At 38.0% G+C, this 18,409-nt stretch overlaps 1 protein-coding gene across 1 annotated transcript in view; it reads right to left on the reverse strand.

Moving 5' to 3' along the window:
- Positions 1-2,028: 2,028 nt before the first annotated feature.
- LOC105545380 (neurexin-3) overlaps positions 2,029-18,409 on the reverse strand; it is a 782,882-nt gene continuing 766,501 nt past the window's right edge. Inside the window, exons 17-18 of the mRNA XM_011988305.1 lie at positions 2,918-3,037; positions 2,029-2,153 (exon numbers count right to left, since the gene is read on the reverse strand). Coding sequence (XP_011843695.1) covers positions 2,029-2,153; positions 2,918-3,037 — 245 coding nt within the window. The remainder of the gene's footprint in view (positions 2,154-2,917; positions 3,038-18,409) is intronic.

Raw genomic sequence — 18,409 nt, forward strand, 5'->3', positions numbered from 1 at the left:
ACAGTGAAGGTTGATACTTGAATCCTGATACAGGATACACCACCAAAAATTTATCAACAAAGGTAAGCACATAGAATATCATACAGGGAATTTCATTTTGAAGATGTTTGTGACATGAAATAGCCAATTATAATTCTAAGGGTCAAGACTGATAAAGAAAATAATGGCCTATGATATAGTGAGACTGCTTATTCTAGGTAGAACAAACTGGCTTTGATGCTAGTTCCAAAAGAGAAGGTCTTCCAGATACCTTGAATACCAATTATTGGAAACAGAAATGTCCAATGTAATCATTTTAAGCAATCTACCATTCTGCTACATTTGGTTGGATTTCATTAAAAGCTTATATTCAAACTTCACAGTCACATCCTTTATGTCTTAACTTTATATATTTATCACACTCCACAATTGAGATGTGTACTTCCCTGTAATTCCAGCACTTTGAGAGGCCGAGGAGGGCAGATCACGAGGTCAGTAGTTCAAGACCAGCCTGGCCGACATGGTGAAACCCCGTCTCTACTAAAAAATACAAAAAAAAAAAAATAGCAGAGCATAGTGGCGGGCACCTGTAATCCCAGCTACTTGGGAGGCTGAGACGGGAGAATCGCTTGAACCTGGGCGGTGGAGGTTGCAGTGAGCCGAGATTGCGACACTGCACTCCAGCACGGGCAACAGCAGAGGGGAAACAGCAGAGTAAGACCCCATCTCAAAAAAAAAAAAAGATGTGTACTTCATCATTTGCATATATCTATCTAATCACAGAAGCCGTGGTCCAATCTCCAGGTGGGGGACTAGGCAAGTAGCTCCTGTTAGAGATGCAGGTTCCCAAGTCTGCTACAATGAAAAGATTTAGCTGCATTGTTAAAGAACAAAATTCAAAATGTATTGCCCTAAACCTAGATTTACTAGAAATATTTCTGAACTATGATAAACTGTTGCCACAAAGGAAAGCTGACATTTTCCCAGTGTAAGTTCTAGTGCTTCATTATATCCCAACAAATTCCCCAAGTGGGACAATGTAATACTCCACATCCCAGACTGAGACATAATCTGCTCTTGATAAAACCAGAAACAGTCACAGAATGCTAGAAAGAATCCTTCCTGTGTTTTACCAGAAAATAATGCCTGGTATTGGGTGACAGACAGGAACTTGTCAAAGATAGAAAAAGACACACCTACCTTCTGAAGATTGTGCAAGTTCACCATGTTAGGATAACTTACCTTTATACCTGTTCTGTGTGGAGAGTCTCTTCATGACCATTTTCAACCCAGAGTGGGATGTATGTGTGACAAGAAATAAACTTGTGAGGATAAAGAAGCATTATGCCACCATTTAGAGAAAAAAGCCTTCCTAGTGAGTGCTATACAGACAAATTGGAGGAAAAAGAAAGACCATGTCGTATAATTCCTCGGGTTTATAACTACCTGTTTCAGAGTGAAACAGTATTTCCACATCATAAGTATGGCAACGTGACTTTCAATAATACCAAAAGACTTGGTAAGAGCAATCTTATGCCAAAACTTTCTCCAGACATTGTATCCTTCGCATGACAGATACAGAGGCATATGCTTATGTAATTAGATGAATGTGTATTACATAATTTTCTCTCTATATTGCCAACTTCTCCACTTGTTTCTCCTCAGTGTACCTTAAGAGAATGAAAGAGCATATGGGACCAAAACTACTAAGAAAAATGGGAAAAAGAACAACAACAGACAGCTGCATACGGATAATAAACTGAGAAATAAAGAATCAAGAAAACCACATAGATCTGGGGGGCATAGCATTATAACTGGTGTCTGTTCCCATGTGGCCACGCCATAATGTGACTTTACTATTTTTTCAGATAATATCATACATCATTTTTCTAAAACCAAGAGGTCAAATGAGTCTGGATTATAAGACCAAGGCTGCATTTAGAAAGTCAGAAGGTTAGTAGGACCCACTAAGTCAGGGATTTTCAACAAATCACTTAGACGTAGTCATTCAGAAATTTCAAGTGTATGCTCACCTTTACTATGGCCACATCAAGAAAACAACATGAGAAAGAAGCGGAGACACAGGTTATAGATGCCCACAGCATTGAAGCGTCTTTCCAGTGCTAGAAGCACCTTCATGAAGTCAGAACTAAACCCATGAACCAGAAGCAGCACTAGTGGACACAATTAACAATCACAAGACTCTCTTCCAATAAAAACCAAATATACTATATATACATATACACACACACACACACTCTCTCACAAAATAGAAAATGCATACATACATGTATATACACACACATATATATACACACACAAACATGCAGAATAGCTATGAGTATATAAACCAGATACCAATAAATTTAGTCAGAGAGAATTTCTGCCCTATACCTGAAAGACACCCAAGAATGCTTTAAACTTTGCTAATTGTAAAAAGTAAACTCTTGAATATCTTTGTCATTTGGAAGGCCTAAGAAATTCAGATAACTCAAATCTTTTGAGAAAACAGCTATACCCTTTAAATAACCTCAACATTCTAGGCAATGCAAAAGGGGAGAGTCTCAAAATTATTACCAATTTGGAGTTAAATTCAATAAGATAAGGTGATTTAATTCATGAAGACCTGAAGCCCTTACAACAAAAATATTGCCTGAATTGGTTTTGCTGCTGTGGTTATTGTTTGTCAGTCGCTATTCTAATCTAAAGAAAAAAACACAGGGAGTAAGCAAGTGGGAGAACATTTAGTGTTGTTAAGCAAGACACATCTCTTCACTCGTCTCATAAGAACACTAGTCATTTATTTCCCACGTTCCTGGAGGAGAGAATTACTTATGAATCTTTCAGAAGAATCATTCTTTTATACATTGTCCCTTAAGATTCTCCAAATCTCCGAACACCTTGACAAAGTTCCAGCATGAAAGGCTGTTGTACTTACGATCATTGCACTGGTTTCCGGAATATGAGGTCATAGAACAATCACAGGTGAAGCCCTCCCATTGTTGCATGCAGACCCCCTGGTTGGCACATGAATCTTCCTGGCAGGTGGTACTGGGTCCTAGTGATGCACAACAAGAGGGGGAAAAAAGAGAAAGGAGAGACAGAAGAAATGTTAAAAATTAGATTCAAAGAAATCACCTGAATTTACCATTCTCATGCCCCCAAACATTTGAAGACACAGCACCAAAATTGCCAACTCAGTCTCATGCAACAAAAACTCAGTATATACAAAAGATGACGGAAATACACACTTAGCCACAAACTATCAACAGTTACACACAGAAGGGAGAAGGCTGAACACACTGTTCTCCTTTGGGTTGACTTTGCAAAATAGCTTCATCTCTACCTTTCAACTAGAAAGATATCTCATTTGGATTATAGTCTTTTTAATGTAGAATGCTAACGCAGAAAAAAAAAATTCATTCCCATGATTCTTATAAATTAAGGCACGGTGTTTTTTTAATCCTGAAACCAAAAGTCCCTATGTCTACCTTGTGACATAAAAAAGATGTTTAATGATATTGATAATGATGAAGAGAAGGAGAAGAAGGAGGATTTAGCAGCCAGCATGTGTTGATGTTTTGTAGGAGGGGAGTACTGGGTACTAAACAATGTATTTACATTATCTCACTGAGCTTTCTAGGTACTCTAAGAGTTAAGTAATTATGATTACCTCCAATTTACATATTTTAAAAAACTGAGCTCAGGAAGGCACGGTAATTTACTCAAGGTCACATATTAATTGAAGGATGCTGATGTCCAACTTAGGTAAACTAACTCTAAAACCCATGCTGTCGACTATACCAGTGGTTCTCAACGTGTAGTTCACAGATGACCACCAACTGGGAATGTGTCAGGAATGCAAACACTTGGAGCTCACCCCAGACCCACTGAATTAGAAACTTTTGCAGGGAGGCATACATCTGTTTTTATAAGCTTCTGGAACATTCGAATGCAGTCTGAAGTTTGAGAGCCATTACACTACAGCACACTGCTGCTCCAGGTACTCTAGAAATGGATTCTTTTGTTGTTGTCAAGACACTCTCACTCTGTCGCCAGGCTGGAGTGCAGTGGCACCATCTCGGCTCATTGCAATCTCCGCCTCCTGGCTTCAAGCTATTCTCCTGCCTCAGCCTCCCGAGTAGCTGGGATTACAGGCATACACCACTACACTCAGCTAATTTTTTTTTATTTTTAGTAGAGACAGGGTTTCACCATGTTGGCCAGGATGGTCTCGATCTCCTGACCTTGTGATCTGCCTGCCTCAGTCTCCCAAAGTCCTGGGATTACAGGATTGAACCACTGCGCCTGGTTAAAAACAAATTCTCTTAAATGGAGTGTGCGTGCGCTGGAGCATGCAAAAGAGAATCATTTGTGCTATAGAAAGAAAATATTAGAAATTGTGTTTCTTTTAATTCTAAATTATTTCTATTTCTGTGTGTCTTTCATATGTTAATATATAAGAATAATAGTACATGTATATAACTTATAAATAAGTTTACTTATTTTGAAGGTATTCTCAAAATCTTTCACTGATATGAGGGGGCATTAAAATTTTTTTGATGATCTGTCTCTTACAGATTGCCATTAAACTCTCTCTTTTGGTCAGACTGGCACTTCTCTCCAAACATTCTCTCTCTTTTCTGATATAGTCTGCCTTAACTTTGGGATTAAAGATAAATCTATACCTTTAGGAGTATCTGGACTCACAGGAAATATCTTAATATTCAGGATAACTCCATGAATTTCCCAGAGAATCTCAGCAAAGGAGATTGACTCACCAAATACATGTCTCACCAAATATATGTCAGGAACTAATGCATAAAAGCACATCACAGAGAAAAACATAAAACCATTGCAATAACAGCATATTTCACAGTTTCTAACCTAAGCCTCACAAAAGCAAGAATATTGAAATGAAAGAACACAGGGTCCTAAAGATGCATGTTCAAAAGAGATGCACGACTACAAAGGGTTCGTCTTCTGGGTGGCAAGGTGTTTTGCATTTATTCATGAAGGGTGGAAGCAGGGCAGGCCATCACTCATAATACAATGCTATGAGGACATGACATAAGAAAGTTCAAAACAATTACTAACGCTGGGGTTACCGCACTGCTGCTGGGTTTCTGCAGCTCCTATTGGCCATGTGGTTGCCCCATGTAGAGATGAAAGGAGGTACGTGGTCATGTTCTCAGTGGGTCTTAAATTTGAGCATTGTGTTATACAAGTTTCATTAACAATGGTAAATCAGGACAGCTTCTTTCAAAGGATAAAAGCTTCTGAGAAGTCCACAGGGGCTCCCTGGCCAAACAACTCTCACCATACAATTGGCTAGTAATTCAATTGTACTCAATAATCAGAAACACATGGAAGGTTTTACTGTCAATGGCAGTAAAACAGCAAAAACTCTGGGAAAACACAATAATTCTTTGAATGTTGATTGAATCTAAAGATGAAGCCTTTTCCATGTCTTTTGCCTTTCCTCTAACTGCCAAATTTTAACCATTTTCTAAGGACCAGCCTGAATGCCTTCTTCAAATGAAACATTAGTCAATAACTTCAAACAATAATTCTCCCACTTTTGTGTGGCCATAGCAATTTTTATCTGCATCATTAATTTTTGTATATAATATTCAATTTAGCACTTTATTACACATTGCACTGTCTTCTCCTCATATGATCCTCTAATTGCTTTATGTTTTTACTATTTTATCATCAAAAGTTTGAAAGCTGCTTGCTATTAGAAATCAGGTAATATTCTCTGGTTAGGTCCTTGTGGCACTAAGTCTACTGTGCAGGTGCAGAAACAGTGTATCAGTAAATGTTGGGGTGACCTGAATTGTAACCACCCTTGATTTGCTGTACCATGATTCCAAAACCTGAATGTAGGAGCATGTCTCCAGTCTGCAAAGTGAGCAATCTTTTCCATTTGTCAAAAGTTCATCAGGTACCAAATACAGGGCGGGGATTATAGGTTATTTATTAATTCCACTGAATTTGCTTCACTTGCATTAAGGGGCAAAGGCCATGTAGAATCAGATAGTACTGGAAGACTGACTACATTGTAAGCATTCAAGAACAACAGTATTGTCACTAAGGACTTAACAGAACTTTCAACTTCTCATCAACCTGGAACAAACCTTGAACTTCCTTTCGATTGAGCTCCTAAGAGCCCCTGCCTCCTTCTCCAGTCTTATTTCTTACTATATGTCCCTAGCTCATAGTACTACAGCCCTCTCCTGCTTTTAATTCCTAACACAATGATTCCCAGAGTGTTGCTCCTAAACCAGCAGCAACTGTATCTCCTGGAAGCTTATGAGAAAAACACACTTTAAGGTTGTACCCAGACCTACTGGCTGGGGGCAGAATTGAGAAATCTGCATTGTAACAAGCCCTGTGGGTAGTTCAGATGTCTGCTCATATTCCTAGACCACTGCCTTAACTTCATGCCCACCCCTACCTTCAAGTTCCTTTGTTCTTCTTGCTGGACCCATGGCCTTAATTGTGTTTTCTCCAAATTCAAATTTCATTTTTATTCTTCAAGTTTCAGCTCAAAATGAGCTTTCTCCAAACTATCCTACTGAAGGAAGCCCCCATTAGCAGGACATTTACTCTTCATCACGTTTCCCTATTTACTTAACTCATAACAATTACGTGGCCTGTAATTAAATTAACTTCTTTTTGATTGAAAGATAATAGTTGTTTATATTTAAGGGATACAATGTTACATTTTAATATATGTTTACACACAGAATGGTTAAATCAAGCTAATTAACAGATCAATCACCTCACAATCTTAGCACTTTTTTGTGGTGAAAACATTTAACATTTATTCTTCTAACGATTTTGAAATTTAAAATATATTATTATTTGTTGTAGTCACCATTCTATGCAATAGACTGCCAGAGCCTATTCCTCTTTTCTAATAGAAACTTTGTACCCATGGATCAACATCTCTTATTTTCCCATCCATCCCCTCCCCCAGCCTCTTATAGCCACTATTCTATTCTCTACTTCTATGAGTTCAAATTTCTTAGATTCCACATAAAGTGAGATCATGTGGTATCCGTCTTTTTGTGTCTGGCTTATTTCACTTGGCATAATATCCTCCAAGTTCATTCATGTTGTTGCAAATGAGAGAGAATTTCCCACTTTTTTTTTGTTGTTTTTTTTTTTTTTAGATGGAGTCTTGCTCTGTCATCAGGTTGGAGTGCAGTGGCACAATCTCGGCTCACTGCAACCTCTGCCACCCGGGTTCAAGCAATTTTACTGCCTCAGCCTCCCCAGTAGCTGGGACTACAGGCACACGCCACCATGCCTGGCTAAGTTTTGTATTTTTAGTAAAGATGGGGTTTCATCATCTTGGCCAGGATGGTCTCAATCTCTTGACCTCGTGATCCACCCGCCTCGGCCTCCCAAAGTTCTGGGATTCAGGCAGGAGCCACCGCACCTGGCCTTCCCACTTTTTTTAAGACCTAATAAAACAATCTGTTAAGGGGCTATTGTCTAAAATATATAAGAAATTCAAACAACTCATAGTAAGAAAACAAATACCCCAATCAAAAAATGAGCAAAGGCATTGCATCGTGTACATATACCATGTCTTCTTTACCCATTCATCTGAGAATGAACACCCAGGTTCCTTCTAATTCTTAGATATTGTGAATAATGTTGCAATGAACATGGGAGTGCAGATATCTCTTTGGTGTACTGCCTTCAATTCTTTTGGATTGAAACCCAGAAGCAGGATTGCTGAATCATATGGTAATCCTATTTTTAGTTTTCTGAGGAACCTCCATTCTGTTTTCCATAATGGTTATGTTAATTTACATTCCCACCAACAATGCACAGTGTTCCTTGTTCCCCACACCTTTGCCAATACTTTTTTTTCTTTTTTGTCTTTTTGATAATAGCTATTCTAACAGGTGTGAGGTGATATCTCATTGTGGTTTTAATTTGCATTTTCCCAAAGATGAGTGACGTTGAGCATTTTTTCATATATCTGTTGGCCTTTGCATGTCTTCTTTTAAGTGTCTAGTTAGATTCTTTGTTCATCTTTTGATTGGGGTATTTGTTTTCTTATTGAGTTGTTTGCATCTCATACATTTTAGATAACAGCACCTTATCAGATATATACTTTACAAATATTTTCTCTCAATCTATGGGTTATTTCTTCACTCCATTAATTGTTTTCTTGATGTGCAGAAGCTTTCTAGTTTCATGCAATCTCGTTTATGTTGCCTATGTTTTGAAGTCACGTCCAAGAAATCCTTGCCCAGAAATAATGTAATGGAGCACTTCCTGTATGTTTTCTTCTGGTAGTTTTAAAGTTTCAGGTCTAACATTTGAATCTTTAATATATTTTGAGATGATTTTTGTATATGGTATAAAAAGGGGTCCAATTTTATTTTTCTGCATGTTAATATCCATTTTGTCCAATACCATTTATTGTATCCTTTCTCCATTGTACACTTGCGGCACCTTTGTTTAAAAAAAACCAGTTAACCATAATGCATGGGTTTATTTTGGGGGTCTCTATCCTGTTCCACTGGTCAATGTGTCTGGTTTTTGTCAGTACTATTAAGTTCCTCACTGTCTTTCAAATCCTAGTGAACCGTAAGCCTCTCAAGGGCAAAAACCTTGTCTACCTTGCTCGCCTTTACATCTCTAATTTCTGATACTGTATTTGGTATAGCGTGAGGGCTCTATTCAAAATATGCAAAACATTATTGAATAAAAGAAAGAACTAAATAACAAAGAAAAAATAAAGAAAGAAATTAAGCCATCCATTTAGAATTTAAAGCAAAATGGTTCTTATAGCAATTTATCCCTAGAATTTACCAATAAGAGCTCACATAAGTAATCTCTTACTTGAAACTGTTTTTGTTTATATTTTTTTCTTAGGATGGGTGGGGTGGTGGTATTTAATTGGCCACGTGTCCCTTGATTTCAGTCTCACCAGATGTTGACAAGAACTCTTTGGTATTCCCAAGCCCAGGTACAGTATGTAATAACTATTGAATGAATAACAGTCTGGGCTAGACTCTAGAACAATTTCTAGATGATCATTTTATAAGCTCCTATTCTTACTTCAACCTATTTAAGTATATCCTTTCCTAAACAGAGTCTATTTTATGTCAATGGATTTAATGTATGTATTTCACACAGCAGTGTGTCAAAAAAAATTGGAAAAAACATGTCTTGGGGGGAAAAAACAAAAGCTTCAACAGTGCTTCCCACCACACATACATTGATATCGAATAATCTTGTGCAAATCAGAAAGAGGATAGAGGATATAACAATGGACACAGCTTACCTAGTGCTTATTATGAACAAGACACTATACTAAATGTTTTTAAGATATTGATTCAATTAATCTTCATAAGCACATGGTAAAGCAAATATAATTAAAGTAGTAAAGCATCAGAGAAACAGAAATTATTTTCTCATAGGAGATCTCCATAATTTCAAATTTAAATAATTTTTAAACTGTTGATTGAACCAAAAGGCAAAGATTTCAGAAAAGTAAACTGAGGCACAGAACAGTGACATAATTTTCCCCAAAATCCATAGGTGGCAAGTGAGAGGGTAAGGTCTCAAACCCAAGCTTGCTAATTGTGCAGCCCACTCACCAAAACTCTCATGGATGTGGGTAAGCCAGAGTGGGGTATGTGCATGTGTGGTGTCATTGGATTAATAAAAGTAACTGAAGGTATTTCTAACCTACAACTGGGAAAAGGTGACATCTTGATGTAAGGATTTGTTTTTGTTTTCACTTTTTACAAGGAAAACTTTCAAATACCATTTCAATTCAATTAAAACTAAACAGGAAGATCTAGTTTTGTCCAATTTTATGAACAGAAATCTGTATCAAATAAATATGTTTATAAGCATAACAGACAATCCTAGGGACTTAATAATTATAATTCTTCTTAAAACACTCTTCCAAATCAACATAAAATTCCAGACATTCTAAGATAGCACAAATCTATATAATTACATATTTACAAAGTCTTTTTTAGCATTGTCATTATTAATATCTTAAACATTGAAAGGCCTTAGGAAGTTCCTGCATAGGAATGGTATAAATTACTTTTGCTCTTGATATGTGATTAACTCTCACTGACACAGTCACATATCCCTATGAAAAAAGATGGTGACTTTCTTTGTATACTAGAGAAAATGACAAGACAACAGAAATGTGTCTGGAAAGACTAAATAAGATGTCAATGGTGGTAATACTTTCATTTCTAATTTCCAGCTCTGCTTTTAGTTCTCTGGAAAACATGAAACTGCATCTCATTCCCTTATCATTTTATTTCTCAGATAATTCTGATGGCTGCCACAAATTTCCTATCATTTTTCTTGAATGTGGGATTGTTTCTCTCATTAAGAATTGTCTGATACAACCATTTTATGCCTGTCACTGCTCAAGAATCCACCCTTGCAGCACGTGTGCACTGATTTAGTCAATTTCTCTTCATGGCCTAGAAAATCAAAAGTTGATAGAGTATCTTTTATTGTTTGTAGGTCCTTGAAATAGACTCTCTTCCTAAAACTCACAACACTAGTATCAAAATGACTTTCCCTGTTATTGCCCAAGTAAGACTTAACCAAACCTATGTTTCAAACATCCCAATTTGAAATTCATAAATAGCACTAAAGCAGCACCAGCTAGTTCTAACCAGACAAGAAGTGGATGGAGAAATGTAGGGTGCAGGGGGTAGGGGGTAAGGGGGAAAAGGAGAAGTGACAGGCTTGAAGACCATATCAAGTTTGTCTTCTCAATGTGCATTCCTTTAGAGGGCCGAGGCTGGTGACCCAGGAGTGAGGATGAGGTAAGGCTGATCTATCAACCTTCACTAACTTTAATCGCAAGGAGTGAAGGGCTTAAGTCAAAGGGCTTAGACTCTATGGGTGTAATCTAAATGTGAAATTATCACAGTAGAACTCTGTATTAACCAACGGCTTTGCCTGTCCCAACAAACCACAGCTTCCATGGGAAGAAGCATTATGAGAGTTGGTGATATGGTTGGCTGTGTCCCCACCCAAATCTCATCTTGAATTGTAGCTCCCATAATTCCCATGTGTTATGGGAGGGACCCGGCAGGACATAACTGAATCATGGGGGTGGGTTTTTCCCATGCTGTTCTCATGATAGTGAATAACTCTCAAGAGATCTGATGGGTTTATAAAGGGGAGTTCCCCTACACAAATTCTTTCTTGCCTGCTGCCACATAAGATGTGAGTCTGCTCATCTTTTGCCTTCCACCATGATTGTGAGGCCTGCCCAGCCAAATGGAACTGAGTCCTTTAAGGTTCTTTTTCTTTATAAATTACTCAGTCTTGGGAATATCTTTATTAGCAACATGAGAACAGACTAATACAAGCTATGAACTGTCTAAAGAGATCTTCCACCTTCGACTTAATTTTCTACCCCTGGTAAGTGCCTAATCTTTCTACTTTCACATTTTTTAATTTACATTGTTTTATAGGGAAAAAATGAGTGAACAGTAGTTGGGTGGAAGGAAAAAAGCACAGAAAAGATGAATATACGTAGATATATGTGTATGTGTGTGTATTTATATAAGTCTCATATAAATAAGTCTATAGAAATCCTAAAGGGAAATTTTTGAAAATGCAAATGAATTATGAAAGACTCTTACTGCCTACCTGAGCAATCTATAGTCTCTACTGCTAAAATATAAAAATTAAAGAGTTGAGAGGCTTCAGGAGAATGTGATGCCTAATTTTATGTGTCTAATTGACTGAGCTAAGGGATGCCCAGATACCTGGTCATTATATATAATAATAATGAAATATTATTTCCAGGTATGTCTTTGAGGGTATTTACAAATGAGATTAGCATTTTAACTGGTAAAGAGATAAAGCAGATGGTCCCCAATGTGAGTGGGCATCATCCAATCTGTTGTGGTCCTATTATGAATAGAAGAAAAAGGCAGAGGAAGGGGAAATTCACTTTCTTTGCTTGAGGTGAGAATTGGACACTGGTGCTCCCAGCTTTTGGGCTTTTCAAATCAGAGCAGAACTTACTCTATCATGCCACTTCTGCCCCTGTCACCTCCATTCCCAGAATCCAACCGTTTTGTTCTCTAGCATACAGACAGTGGACTGTGGAGTTTCTTGGCCTTCATGATCATGTGAGCCAATTCCTATCTATACATATATAAATTCCTATACATATATAAAGATAAGATGTATATATCCTATATAGCATAGATAGGATAGCTCTCTGGAGAACCCTAAGTAATACAGAGGGTATTCCTGATAATAAGGATAGCCTATTTACTTAGCTGAATATATGTCTTGGACCCTTCAGCAAAGCTACTTCCATAACTTTCAGAGTATTTCTAAATTTACAGTGTTGAGTCCCCTGGCTTTTCTGAACAGAGTCATTTACAGACAACATAAGATCTATTCATTTTAACTGGAGGAAACCAAATTCACTTATATTTAGCTTTAAAAGAAGAAAGCAACAATCCCTTAAAAATGTCAAGTGCATCCACTGAGACGTGAATACGCTAGGTCCCATTTTATAGAAAATAAGGCAATGCCAGAGAATAGGGTCCTAAATCTTATTATAAAATTTCATTGGCAGAGAGACCTAAGGGTGGTTTTATTCCCAAGATCATGCTTTTTGTCGTGAAGTCAGGACCTATGCCTTACCAAAGATAAGGAAGGCATCAAAACTACTCTTCTCAAGCATGTTCAGATGTTTATGGCTTCCTCTTCTCAAACGGAGGTTTTTAAAAGGCCATATGACTAGAGTCATCAGTGAAAAAGACAAACAATAAAATCTAACATTTGCAACAGTTTCACTAACACCCTTATTCTCTTCAGCCACTTCAACCCTCTCATAATACATTGGATGTAAAATTGGTTATGGCCATGGATGGGAATTGGTTGACTGAGATGGCTTCATGGTGTCTTTATCTCCAATGGCCTTTTATTGGTGATATATCACTAGTAAATGTTTAACAACCAGTATCCCAGGTAAAGGAAAATAAAACTGATTTGTAACATGTGTTGGTTTTATTAGTACTCCACTCATAGTCAATTTCAAGTTACAACATGTTACATCATGTAAACTGGCTTATAAAATTCCTAGAAATTCCTGTGCCAGTGCCAGCTCTAGCACAGCACTACTCTTGATGGTCAATAATCTAAAAGGAATAGTTACAGCTTAAGAGTAAATTGATTTACCCACAGCACACTCCCATGACAGTAGAGAGGTGGGAGTTGATACTTGCTGCAGGTAGGGTATTTGTAAGAGTGAGAGGATGGCTGGTAGCATGAAGTCTTCTTCCTCAGCCCACCCTATTTTCAGGGGATGTCTGGGTCACAAAGGTCAAATAACTCTTTTCAAAGTGATACACAATCCCTCATAAGTCAATGATTCTTTAGAAAATATAAACTGAGGAGTCTATCTGCTTTTCCTTGTTTTCTAGGCACTGATGTAGGGGTCTGCTGGGGCAGTGGAATATACTTTAAAAGAGGAGAAGGAGTTTCAAAGGTCAGTCTCAACAACAAAAAAAAGAGGCAATTTAAAATACATTGCTCTAACATTGTGCAAATATTATCCAGAGTTTTTCAAAATGGTGGTGATATGAAAACCATCTACCATAAAGTCAGCATGGAGGACATACTCTCTGATACTCTCAGATACTCTCTGGTCATCCATGTACTCTTTCTGCTTTGGAAATAAGTAAATCCAGGCTCACACCATATGGCATAATAGGCAAAAGGTCATGGACTTTAAAATCCAGTGTAATCACTTACTAGTAATGTGACCTTGGGCTGGTGATATAAACTCTAAACCTCAGTGTCCCCATCTGAATAATGGAGATATACATTTCTACTGCATCATATGGTGTGAGGATTAAATGAGAGAACATACGCAAGACCTATAAAGTCACCTATGAAACAGAGATAACAATATCTATCAGGTAAGGCTGTAGTCACAATGGAGATACAACCTGCCAAGTCCTTAGTGTATGCCATCATCAAAGAGACTCTCAATAAAGGTCATCAGCAATTCTGCTGGAAAGGACAATAATCAGGTTTCCTCCTCCCACTTAGGTTGAGTGTACAGTTTATGAGGAGTCCAGAAACAAGATGCATTACGGTAGTGTGCCACACTGACACAGTTGTTTTGTATGCCTCTCTTGTATAATGTGGAGGAAAAGGACACAAGAACAATAATGGTAAGTTCACTGTAATGTCTGTCTCTCTTATTTTCCATAATAGAAATCATTTTGAAGAACTTATAGTAGGTCAAATACTATATTTTATAACATAAAATACAATGGAGAATTTGATACAATCTTTAGTTTGGGAGAAAATGAGGTGGAGGACAATTTTCATCATAGTAAAGACAATTGTGGTATTAAAATTTCTTTTACCTACTAAAGGTGTTTGGCTAATTCTAACTCTGTTCTAAAATACTTTTAAAGAATCTTGAGATTTTCAAGGCATCTGAATCCAATACATTGATTGACTTTCTCAAAATAGCCAACACTTAGCACCCAGATCCAATGGATCCTGGATCCCCTGACCACTTGTTCACCATCTGGGCAGAGGGGCACCTTACATTTCTAGAAACAAGTCATTAAACTTCAGAAATAAAGCCTGCTAAGAGAAGTTATAATTAAAGGTGGAATAGGAAGATTCTAATTTATTACCTAATACAAAAAAAGACTTATTCTTTTTATTTCATAGTTTACATCATCTGCCTCACACCAACAGGTCAATCTTAATATTTCTTTTATAGTTCTGCAGCTCCTTTCTTCCATGAATAGGATTTTAGGGAATCTCTTCCCTTCCACTAACACCTTTCTTAAAAACAGAAAGGAATTAGAAAGTTACTTCTGAATGTTCTGTAGAAACTGTCATTCTATCAGAGGTACACTGATACAAAGACTGCACTGCTCAGCAAGGCAACCTCCCCCCTGTGGATCACGGGAGTACCATGGAGAGCTCCTATCTCCTCTCTTGACCTAGAGAGATGTAGATTCTGACCTGAAACCAGGGAAGTTGGTAAACTTCTTCCTTGATATTTTTTGTCATAATATGAAAATATATGTGCTACTAACCAGAACAGTGTAGCAGTAGAGAGGGGGTGTGCAGCAAACAGGAGAAAGAGTTCACTTTCTTTCTAGTTCTTTGAGATTTCATGCAAAAGGGAAACTTGTTTACTTCCTTGGCCGGGTAAAGTAACAGGCACTGGGGGCATGTCTCTTCCCTCTGTCTTGGAATATGTTGCTTCACTCCTGACTCTACTGTCTGTTTCTAGTTTCTGTCTGCATCATCCCTTCTCCATTCTAGTGTCAGAGTGATCTTGATAAAATGAAAATCTAACCCAAATCTCTGTCCTCGTTACAGCATCCTTGGGATAAAGTACAACTCCTTACAGGAAAAGTCTGTCATTACCTGTCTCTATCCTACCTCTCTCATTTTATCATCTATCATATCCCCACACGCACATTATTTCGGCCACATTGAGCTTCTTGTAGATTCCCAAATAAGCCAAGTTCTCGAATATGCTTCTATCATTCATCCATCTAAAACTTACTTGTCCTTCAGACTCAGCTCACACTCTCTCTGAGAAGATATCCCCTGAGCGCTCCCCATGACCACCACGACCCTACATGATCCAGTGTCTTCCTTCATTCTCACATGGCAGGATGCATGTCTCTAGGATAGCAGTTTTCACTTTGCATTGTAAGTATTGGCTGGTCATCTGTGGAATTCTTTGAAGTTAGAGACCGCATCTCATCTGCAGTATCCTAGCAGCCCTAGTACCTAGTCCCTGACACACAGGCATAGCTGACACTAAGTTCCTGTTAAATTGAACAACACACTCACTGGAGAAGTTAAAAATGTTTAAATACAAATAAAACACTACCCCAACCACACAATAACAAGAGGACTTACGCTATTGACTCATCTAGACTCATTACGTCACTTCTTATACCTCATTGTTTTATTTCCTTCTGAATACATTTTTGTCTAGGCTTCCGACTGCCTCATTTCTTTGTCATATATCTTCACTACCCTTCGTACTTCATGGTAATTAGTACTATCTGTACTCACAGGTTGTAGCTGAAAAAGCCAGCTTGTGAGTAATAGTCCATACCCCAATGTTAGGAAACAAAAAACTAAAAGCTTTTCCTATAAAACAGAGAAAGAGTAGGATGGCCCCAAATAATTAAAAAGAATAGTAGCTCCTGCCACAAACAAAGAGACTGTCAAGTCGTTACAAGAATGGAGGAAAGTTCGTGCCAATGGAGTAATAATGTTAAAATCATATTGATGCCTAGACTGCTTCCATAAAAGGAAACATCAAGATATTCCAAACCACTCTGTCCCTAAATCTGTATCTACACTTTGGTAAATAATTTACTTTAGGATGGAAATCAATCACTCAGTTCTCCCTACAAACCATCATTCCTTTGGATGAGAACTTCCAGATTATTTTGCCATGTCTGGATTCTCTAGGTGAGAGGATATGCTAAGCTCCGGGAATTCAAAATCCATATAGTTCTTACCCTGAGTAATAGTAAAGTCATGGAGGAGATGTAGTTGTCCAGTTTAATCCGCTAAATCCAGTCCTAAAGAGCTTCAACTTCCTTGGATTGTCTTGCATTGCAGATGGAATCCTGTCCCCTTCTCTCTCCCTTCCATTTGCAGAATAATATATAGTGGATCTTTCTTGACAATTAAACATAATGTCTAAAACAACAGTATTGCCACAAGGGCCCTCTATACTTTGAAACTGAAAGCTATCGTAAACTTCTTCTGACTTTAAGTCCTAACTAGTATATATTCTTTTATTTAATTTAAATATATATTAAAATATATGTGAACCTGCTAAGAGGCAATAAAAAAAAACAAAGTTATGGTAAAATAATGAGAGAGAGTCTTTATTGGTGGATATCTTCTGGAGAGATAGGTGCTTGTACTGGTTAGTTACATGGTGTATAACAACTAAGTCACAGCAAAGTCAATGATTTTTTAGATGAAAAATAATTTTCTGAATGTTACCTTTGCCTTAACCACTTCTAACAACTTGGACTGATTGCAAACTCAACAGAGGTCATGAGGCCCAGTCTCCTGTTTGACAATCAGCCAAAAGACAGCTAAAATGCTTGTTCCTCCTTTGTTATTCTGAGTGATAGCAGCCTGGCACAATAGGATCAGTGGGCCATTACTGACTTTGTAAGATGCCTCTTTGAATAGTGGACAAAGCAGTTTCTGCAATAGACATTCACTAACATCTCACATGCAGTATTTTATAGGGTATTCAGGATTAAAATGACAGATCATCTGCTTCCCCCAAGAGCACTTTTTTCCTGAGATCACAAAACAGGAAATTAAAGTGCTCAACCAAAATCCCCAATAGAAAATATAAATCTCTGAAACATTTTAATGACATTGATGTCTCCCAAATGCCCAGAAATATTTAAAACTTTAAAACTAGTTAAGAGAAAATGACATTCTCTTTCATAAAGCCCAAGCACTTAAATGTCCTGCTCTAGGAAATGACCTCCCTGACCCAGCAAATAATAAATTAAGGGCTCAATTGGCCCTTTTTTTTCCTTCCAAGTTCTTTCCTCTATCTATGGTGAATAAATTAAGAGGAGCCAACCCCTCCATGGCAACTGCTTGGAGAGGTATTCATCATTTCCAGAGTAAATTAATGTGCTTGTGGGTAGTCACAGTATGGGATGCTGTCAAACCTCTTTGGTACCTCCCCAAAATGGAATCATGTTTCTTTCCCCATGAGGTCTCCTCTTGATAGCTATTTTTCATGCATTGATCTGGGTTATCTGTCACCCTTTCAGAAGAACACAGGGTTCAGCCACCTCCCCACAATTGCTGCTGTCCAAGAGGTGTGACAGCTTGAAGATCTCTAAAGAAAAGATACCAAGGGTTACACAGGGCATCTTTCAGTCCAAAGTGGTAATGGGAACAAGAACCTTCTCTACCTTGCAGGTCAGCTTTGGTCAACGCAACTTTGTTAGCAAAAGAACAGAAAAAGCGAAAACAATAACCAGAGGTTAGTAAGAGGTAGAATAAACCAGGATAACATTACAGAAATGAAAACGCAATCTGCATAACCAACATCACTCAGACAGACAATTGAAATGCTCTACAGGTTCACCAGAGACAGCAAAGACGGGGATGGGGATTGGGGCAGGGTGGACGCGCAGACTAGGGACAGAGCCGGCCTCCTCAGAGCCAAGTCAGCAGAGCAGGGCAGAGGCGCATCAGACTTGACAAAGCACAGGCAAAACAGGCAACAAGAGCCTTCTCACATCCACACAGCCAACCTCGGGGAGTGCATGGTCAGACTGAAAGACACGTGTGTGCAATCAGATGGAGCCCACAGAAACAATTCTAAACATTA

This window comes from Mandrillus leucophaeus, unplaced genomic scaffold (genome assembly GCF_000951045.1).
Source record: "Mandrillus leucophaeus isolate KB7577 unplaced genomic scaffold, Mleu.le_1.0 Scaffold326, whole genome shotgun sequence".
In the NCBI taxonomy this organism is placed as follows: domain Eukaryota; kingdom Metazoa; phylum Chordata; class Mammalia; order Primates; family Cercopithecidae; genus Mandrillus; species Mandrillus leucophaeus.